At 36.5% G+C, this 9,316-nt stretch overlaps 1 protein-coding gene across 1 annotated transcript; it reads left to right on the top strand.

Moving 5' to 3' along the window:
* Positions 1-4,521: 4,521 nt before the first annotated feature.
* On the top strand, positions 4,522-4,847 carry LOC131912447 (guanine nucleotide-binding protein G(I)/G(S)/G(O) subunit gamma-10-like). The gene has a single exon (XM_059264733.1). The coding sequence runs from the start codon at positions 4,522-4,524 to the stop codon at positions 4,729-4,731; it is 210 nt and encodes a 69-aa protein (XP_059120716.1). The 3' UTR covers positions 4,732-4,847.
* The last annotated feature ends 4,469 nt before the right edge of the window (positions 4,848-9,316 follow it).

Raw genomic sequence — 9,316 nt, 5'->3', positions numbered from 1 at the left:
GTAACCAGGACAGATACCTTCCATATCTTGACAGTAAGATCCTGTTGTTGAAGGCAACACATGTTTGAGTCATGGACCATGGAAGAGCCAACCTGCTATTGTCCTGAAAGCTTCATCAATACTGGCTAGCTTTAACCATTGCTGTTTTAATTTTGCGTAATAGAGTTCCATTTTACTTTGATTATTGTTTTACATTAAACCTAGGCTTATTTTACATTAAACCTAGACCCAAAGGAAGGAATCAAAACAAACAAAAAAAAAAAACCAGTAATGTTTGCTAGCAGAAATGTTTATGTAAGTAGCAAAACACACATTCTGTAGATGAAGGAAGTCAATGACAGTCCAGAAAAAAAGCACATTCTCTGTAAAGAAGAATCTAACTCCCTTTTCCAGCACAATACCCCAAACATTTAGCAAGAAACTACATCAGGAATTGAGGTGGGGGGCAGTCGTTAGTCAGGGGACTTAGTGGGAGGGTAGCTTTCCTATGCACAGTTTAAATGTTGAATTGATAGAAAAGTTTCTCTAGTTTAGTCAGTCAATCTCCACATCCAGCAGGGAAACCTATATTTCTTCTCAGGGATCAAATTGTCTAATAACTGGAGTATATCAGGTATCGTGAGAGATGGGAAGAGATTCAGACTCTCGCATTAGCTGCCCATACCCAGAAAGAGAGGCTCAGAACAAAGAAGAGGGGCAGCAGGCTGTCAGCAGGAAACCAAAAACCAGAGCAAAAATCTGACACCGAAGGATTCAGAATCCACACTAGGGGAGGAAAACAGAGTGTCATGATGAAAGCACACACTAAACTGATTTGCTCACCATTGGATGTATTATATCTATTCTTGGAACGTGTCTAGGGTAAAGGAAAAATGAAAGCTGTCTCGGGAACTGTATTACAAAATACCTTACGTTCAACCTTTCTCAGTATGAAACACAACTGACACAGGGTAACAAATTAAGGGATGAATGAGAGAAGATACAATCGGTACCAAAATAGGAGATGAGGGGTTGATTCCCAGGACAACTGAGAAAAGCTGTCTACACCATGTGGTCAAGGAAAAGGCCTGGTAATTCACAAGTTAAGAATAAAGAATTTAAGAGGTCTCCAAAAACAAATCCTCCAAGAACAGAGAACCACTGTAGGATTCAGAGATTCACTACATTGCAAAGCACTGTGGTACTTCTAGTGGTCAATGCATCATCTTTTTTTTTTCTTTTAATCTGAATTTCACTAGAATATGGAGTTCTACCCAGTCTATACCCTAGATGAGAAAACCCTGGAACAAGCATCTTAGAGCTTGCTGAAAGATCTGAACCACATTGCAACAGGATGCAGTAGCTTTGGAGGCATGGGTTTCTCTGATGCATTGGAAAAATGATAATTTTGCCAGCGGTCCTGCTTGCTCCTAATAGAAGTGTTATGTGACAGATTTAGATGATGTAGGAACTGTGAGAAGCTGTTCACTGCTGTCCAAATTCCAAAAATTGCAGGTAGAATAATGTGCAATTTCATCAGATGAAAGACACAATCCTTAGTTGTCAGTGTAATGACTTAAAGCCTCTAAATATTTCACTGTTCTGTTTTGTTTGGGGAGCAGTTTCTTCACAGGATATTCTGGAGAAGGGGCCTGATGAAACCAGGTCATAGCTCAGTCCAGTGAATATAGATGACTATGGATGTCTTCATGCTCTATACTGAGGAATCCATCTCAGACATGCTTTGTTTTGTCTTCTTCTTGTGTTGTGCTTTGCTTTATAATTGCAGCCTCATCCTCAAAGACTAGAAGAAGAAAATTATCTTTGCATATTGAAGTCAGAGTGTGGGAGTTCCATGGAAGATGACCTATATTCATGGGGGTATCCACTCCTGTGGTATCCTGGAAATGTGTCTTGAAGGCTTTTTTTGAGTATCTCCCAGCTGTGACTTTGCAATGTAGAGAATCAGCATGGCAATGACAGCAGAGTTCTGACTGTTCAGCATGTATAATGGTGTTTCTGAGTACATCCAACGATTTCAAGGAGCCAGTAATAATAATTCATTATTGTTTGACAAGAAAAAAAATATAGTAAAATATAGAATATCAGTCTCTATCTCCAGAGTTTAATCTATGAAAAAAACTAAAATACCCCAGGTAAAAACACTGTAAAATGTAATACATGAATCTGTTACAACTTTAGTACAACTTTTTGGATTAAGCCTGGTATTCAAAATGAGGTATAATAAAAATAATTATTGTAATTTTCCTAGGGATTAAGTTATAAAAGAAGTAATGCTAATATAGCCAAAGTTCATATTAATAGTTTCTTTTATAAAGCTATACTAAAATCTCTAAGTATTTCAATCACTTTAAACAAAGCCAAGATTAAAAACAAATACAAACAACTACAACTTCAGAGTAATTGCTTTAGAGTAACATGGCTTATCAATGAGATTGTTTTGAATGTTCAAATTACTGATGTTGAGCTGAAGTACTTGCAATGTAAAAGTCAATGTATAATAAGTAATGATTTCCTTACTATAAATACAAAGATCTCTGCAATCTTTATAATTATAAAACCAAAGACTATGTGGGATTAACAGATTGTTGCTCAGGTTTTTGATTGCTTGTCTAGCATACAGGAAGCCCTAGTTTGACTGTCCAGAACTATAAAAATCAGACATAGTTGTGTATGCTATTAATAGCAATAGACCAGAAGATCCAAAGCTCAAGATCACCAGCCACTATGCAGAAGCCAAAAGCTGTAAACCTGTTGGAGCACTTACATTACATTATAAATTTTGATGCTGACTTTTAAAACTTTCATTTTCTAACATAACTGAATGGTAAATGCTAGTTCATAAAAGCTTTGGAATTTTAAATAAAAAACTTTCCAGTTATTTTTAAAATGTGTTGCCTGATCTAAGTTTAACAAAGGTCAAATTGTACCTTGCCTTTTAAGTAGTAGTTATTCCCTACAAGCAATACACAGGGCAGCTCAGTTTTGTGAAGATTTTCATTCATTCATCGAACCATAAATTTTTGACCTATGACCAATGGACTATGAAATCAATTATAAAATGTGTTCCAATGAAAAATTAAATTATGGTGGGGGAAATTATACTCTATCAAGAAAAAATCATACAGAAATAGATTTCTAATATTTTGATCACTTTCATAAATATGGACTTATTTTTATAGTGCATTATTTATAAACTAAAATGTATGTATATATATAACATATACTAGTATATATATATATATATATATATATATATATATTAACTATATACACACACACACACACACACACAATGGCCCACACACACAATGGCCCACACACAGATATTAATGTTGAAGACAGTATTTCAAAAAATTTTAAATTGTGGCACAATTGTAAAAGTTATTACAACCATCATCTCTTATTCATGTTCACTTGAGTATTGAAAGGTAGCTTATAAAAAGGCACTTTCTCCAGTGTTGTGTTTCTAGGAATGTGAGACCATGCATGTGTTTTTCCTTTACATTAGCATAAAGTAGGAGACATGACTGATATTAATGTTTACCTGGAAGACAATATTGAGCACACCAATATTAATTCCTTTTTAAATATTTTGCTAATGTGACTGAACATGCAATTCAATGGAATGGGTGCTTGTCTAGAAAGTTGTCTGTGGCAATGTTTTTAATCCCCAGCACTGCCAATTGGAAAAATTCAAAGACAGAAGACAGAAGGAAAGAAAGAAAGAAAGAAAGAAAGAAAGAAAGAAAGAAAGAAAGAAAGAAAGAAAGAAAGAGGTTAAACTGGAACATAATAAAATAAAGTAGATGGAAGTATGATAAATGTGCAAAAGTAATAATTTTGAAAATATCCACTTGGTTTTATGTTCATTTAATTTTACTTTATTTCTATTATTCCTCATCAGTAACCCAAATAGCTTTTTAACACAGAGGAAAAAGAACAGACATTTCCCACATTTTAAGAAATTCTGTAAAATAACCAACAAATATTTCTCAAAATCATTTTATGTTTTCCTTCAGCATGAAAGGTGAAAACTCTTCCGTATTTTAAGTTACTGGTGGTATAAAATTAAAGAAAAGTCACATGAAGGGGGAAGACGTCCAGAGCAGTAATCAGGGAGTTTTGTCTGGACATGACAAAGCAATGCTACCGTTGCAGGTTGCCCGTCAGTGACCGTTAATGTAAACTAAAGATGAGAGAAGAGCCATGCCTTTCAGTGTTCTGCTAAACTTCAAAACTTAGGTTCAGGTTAAAAATGAGTTTTGAGGCCGGGCGGTGGTGGCGCACGCCTTTAATCCCAGCACTCGGGAGGCAGAGCCAGGTGGATCTCTGTGAGTCGAGGCCAGCCTGGGCTACCAAGTGAGTTCCAGGACAGGCACCAAAACTACACAGAGAAACCCTGCCTCGAAAAACCAACAAAACAAAACAAAAAATGAGTTTTGAAATATTCCAGGGAAAGCTCGTAAGCTATTTAAAATAATATGAATGTAAATACAGAAGAAAATTCTCTCAGCCGCCATGTCTTCCGGGGCCAGCTTGAATGCCATGCAGCGCCTGATGGAGCAGCTCAAGCTGGAGGCCGGTGGCATGGAGAGGATCAAGGTCTCTCAGGCAGCCCCAGAGCTTCAGCAGTACTGCATGCAGAATGCCTGCAAGGACGCCCTGCTGCTTGGTGTCCCAGCTGGAAGCAACTCCTTCTGGGAGCCCCGATCCTGTGCTTCACTGTGAAGACTGGGCAGAAGGTCGCTGGGAAAGCACATGGTGATGGATGACCGAGGCCATGGCCCAAGAAAACAGTTTCAACAGCCAAATCACCTTCTCTGTTGCCTGCTCCTAGAGCCAAATTCTACAGAAATCAGTTTTTTTTAACCTCACCACCAAATTTACTAAGATGCCCCTCTTCCCTCATAGAACCTGTGTTGCTCTGCCTGGGATATAGGATGTTTTACTTACTGGGTGTTTGCCTTTTAAGAGGGAAACGTTTTATTTTCAAAAACAGTATTTGTAATTTTCCTAACATTTTTATACTCTAATAAAATTTGTTCATAAGAATTCACAATTACTAAATGAAGAGAAAATATAAAATTGGGGGACTCATTGATATCCTGAATTTTTAAAGGAGAGCGTTTTCATTTTTTAATGAGATATGGTCTTACTTGGACAGTAGACTTGGGAGATGCTCCTTAGCCAACTGAAAGGTTGATGTAGCGTTAGGTTGTCCACCCTGTGTGAGGTTGGTTAGCTCTTTCTTTAGTTCCTTTAGTTTATAATTTATAATTGTATTTGTAGCTCTTAAAAATGTGCTTATGCCTTTAAAAAATGTTTAAAATGTGACCTACATTCAGAACATTGGAATTGGTTAAAAACAAAATGTGGAAATATTACAACCTAAAAGAATTAATGTCACAAGTATTTTATTGGGGTGATGTGCCTTTGATTTAATTGGGGACACTTTTAGAAGGAGAGTTTGTGTTTATAATAACCTTTGAAGAACTTGGAAATAAAATTTTTGCCTAACGCATCAAAAAAAAAAAAAGAAAAGAAAAGAAAATTCATAGACTGATACTCCTGTGAGAGAAGAGTAAAAACGATAGAGAATGACAATCCTCTAGTTGCCTGTGACTGAACTAAACTACAGTATAGGTATGTAAAGAGCCTCAAGGGTTTACCATGAGAAAGTACCCCATTAAATTTCTGGAACACTCTGCTACTTTATTCATCCATTTTTTTTTAACCAGTCTTCTTTGGCTTCTGTCTTATTTGTCACATTTTAAATCATTCCTGTTCCTGGTCTTTACTTGTACTTCTCATGCCTGTGGTAGCTTATGTTCAGAGAGTTCTAAAACTTCCATTCTTAACTCCTTTTTGTTTTCCTTTGAACAGTTTGTTAAATAATTCTAAGTTCTCTGCTGTTTGTTTGACATTCTTTCTAGAATGTACCTACTTATAATAAGTGTGAGTTACATATCTTTCTTGCTTCTTTCTTTTTTTTTTAATTTCCATATTTTATTTGTGGCATCATCATTAGATTAGGAGAGTCACATGTATTTGAGGACAGATATGTCTGGGCTTTGTTTCCTGCTATACAGCAACCCTCAAAAAGTGCTTGCACACACTGTGTATACCACCTCTTAAAATCCAAATTGTTCTCTAGTATTTCATCCAGGCAACTTTATTCCAGTACTGTATGTAAAACTACTAAATATTTTCAAATTATTTTGAATTTTGACAGTATAAATTATGTATATATGTATAAGATTATATGTTGATGTGCCTGTGTGTGTGTGTGTGTGTGTGTGTGTGTGTGTATCTGTAAAATAATACTTAACCATTTATTTATGGAAAAATATTTCCCAGCCTATTTATGTTGTTTTGCCTAGCTTTCTCTTCATATAAAAAATTATTAAAAAAGCCTCCCAATTAAATTCTACTTGGTTGAGATACTCTTAGTTATAAATTTACAGATGTTGCTGAATAGAAAACTTTCATTTTGATTACAGAGGTTTTTTTTTTGTTAATATGTATTGTGTGATGTTTGACTTCAGTTCTTCCTTTTATTTTCCTTTGGTTGCTGCCTGTATAAGGAAAATGTGCTTTCTTTGGGGTACTGTGTCCTCACTAGACTCCAGCATTAGTCCTTGTGTTTGTGTTTATTCCTCTATATTATAATCTTTGTCTAGTGGAGGAGTGAAGATACTCATTTTCATATCATATTTCATTACTTTCTATCTGTCTGGCTCCCCATCAAAGGCAGCACAATTGCTTTTTCTGTTATAGATTTATCTGAGTGCCACTATTCTAGAATTGAGGGGTTTGATGAATGACAGATGAGACAAATATTCAGAACTGAATGAAGCCTTTCTGACATATTTAATTTGCAATGCTTTTAGACTTATGGAAGATGCAAAGATAGAACACATTTTCTTAGTAGCTACTATTCAGTTTCCATGAATATTTATATCTAACAGAACTATATCACAATCATCATATCTAAGAATTAGTACTGATACTCTTATACCTGATAACCTGGCAATCATCTAAATGACAGAGTCAGTCTTATACAGTGAAAATTTGGTAGTTATCTAGATGACAGTCTGATTTCAGTACCTAGGCCTGTTTTCTCTTTCATGATTCAGACTAGGGCTCCATTGTGCATTTAGATTTAATATCTTCATTTTCTCTTTTGCTGTGTGGTAACATTTTAGCATTTCTCTCTACATAATTTGATGATGATGGAAAAAAAAACTGTCAGCCACCTTTAAGGATCCCTTTCTATGTTCTAGAAACAAATCAACTTTTGTTGTTGTTGTTGGTTTTTGTATTTGTTTTATTTTTTTGTTTGTTTGATTGCTTTTGTTTTTGTTTTTCTTCCCCAGGATTGTGTTTTTTCTAAATATAAGCAAGATCATTTCATCTGTAACATTTTTCACTTAACAGGATTCCTCTAACAGAAAAAAAAATATTTTTTTAAAAAAATGCATGAGCATAGGCAAAAGGGTATATCAGTAATGAAAGAGTATGTGAAACATTTCTCCTTAATTTTCTTAGTAGATAATTAGATATATGGATAAAGAATGATTTTTATCTGATCAAAATTAAGCCATAAATAGTTTCATCTCAAATAACACCGATTTTAAAAGTATTTTATGGTTATATATTTATTTTCTTTGTGTATATGGGAGAGGTTAAGCTTATTTTATGGCACCCAAGTGGACATTTTATGAGATTGAAGCTCTCATTCCACTATTTGGGTTCTGAGCTTTGAACAGGCTTGTGTTGTCAAGCTGGAGACATATTTTATATAATGATCTAAATGACAGACCTGATAATAACCCTAATATGATGTTCTTTCAATGCCATTTTACCTTAAAACACTGCCAAAGGCACATCACAGACTGTATTTGTTTTCTCCTTGTCTATAGGAGTAAAAAAATAAAATGTCGTAAAATGGAAAGTCAGAAACTTCTATATAATCTCTTTAAATGAGTTCTGTAATATCATCTCTACCTACTCTTTCCACTTCTGGCACACTCTATGTAGCCTGTGTGTTAATGGAACAAAGCTATGTGTTTCTATCAGGGTACATCAAGTTCTACTGACCATCATTACTTTTAGTCACTGTCTTCGATACCACTGAGGTGTGCTGATATTTTATTTGTACTGAAATGTGATATTTTATTTGTTTGTTAATAAAGGTTTCCTGGAGATCAGAGGTCATAGCAAAGCCCTAAACAGAAGTCAGGCAGTGGTAGCCCATGTCCTTAATCTTATCACATGACAGGCAGAGTCTCTGTGGTCAAGGACACAGCCAAGCATGGTGACACATGCCTTTAATCCTAGTACCAACCATAGAGGCCTGGAGGTCTGTATAGACAGGCAGTGATGAGGAAGTGATATGCCTGGGCTTAGAGCCAATGAGGAGGCAGAACAGGAAGGCAATAAAAGCGCAGGTTAGACAGGAAGAAGCTCTCTCTGGGAAGCTACAGTGGTGAGGTAAGCTAAGGTTACTCGTGGGTATTTGCTATTTCTCTGATCTCTTTGGCTATTACCCCTGTATTTGGCTCTGTGCTTCTTTTTTTTTTTTTTTTTTTTTTTTTTTTTTTTTTTTTTTTTCCAACTGCACTTAGAATTATTTTCATTTCTTTTTTTTTTTTTAATTTTTATTTTGCAATACAATTAAGTTCTACATACAGGCACAGATTCCCTTGTTCTCCCCCCTCCCGCCCCCCTCACCTTCCCCCCAGCCCGCCCCCCATTCCAATCTCCTCCAGGGCAAAGCCTTCCCCACAGACTGAGATCAACCTGGTGGACTCAGTCCAGGTAGGTCCAGTCCCCTCCTCCCAGTCCGAGCCAAGGGACCCTGCATAGGCCCCAGGTTTCAAACAGCCGACTCATGCAATGAGCACAGGACCCGGTGCCACTGCCTGGATGCCTCCCAAACAGATCAGGCCAATCAACTGTCTCACCCACTCAGAGGGCCTGATCCAGTTGGTGACCCCTCAGCCATTGGTTCATATTTCATGTGTTTCCGTTTGTTTGGCTATTTGTCTCTGTGCTTTATCCGACCTTGGTCTCAACAATTCTCTCTCATATAAACCCTCCTCATTCTCGCTAATTGGACTCCCAGAGATCCACCTGGGGCCTAGTCATGGATCTCTGCATCCAGATCCCTCAGTAGTTGGATGAGGTTTCTAGCACGACAATTAGGGTGTTTGGCCATCCCATCACCAGAGTAGGTCAATTCGGACTGTCTCTCGACCATTGCCAGCAGTCTGTTGTGGGGGTATCTTTGTGGATTTCTGTGGGCCGCTCT

The sequence above is a fragment of the Peromyscus eremicus genome, chromosome 6, assembly GCF_949786415.1.
Source record: "Peromyscus eremicus chromosome 6, PerEre_H2_v1, whole genome shotgun sequence".
NCBI classification, from domain to species: domain Eukaryota; kingdom Metazoa; phylum Chordata; class Mammalia; order Rodentia; family Cricetidae; genus Peromyscus; species Peromyscus eremicus.
This window is presented reverse-complemented; position numbering and strand designations above follow the sequence as displayed.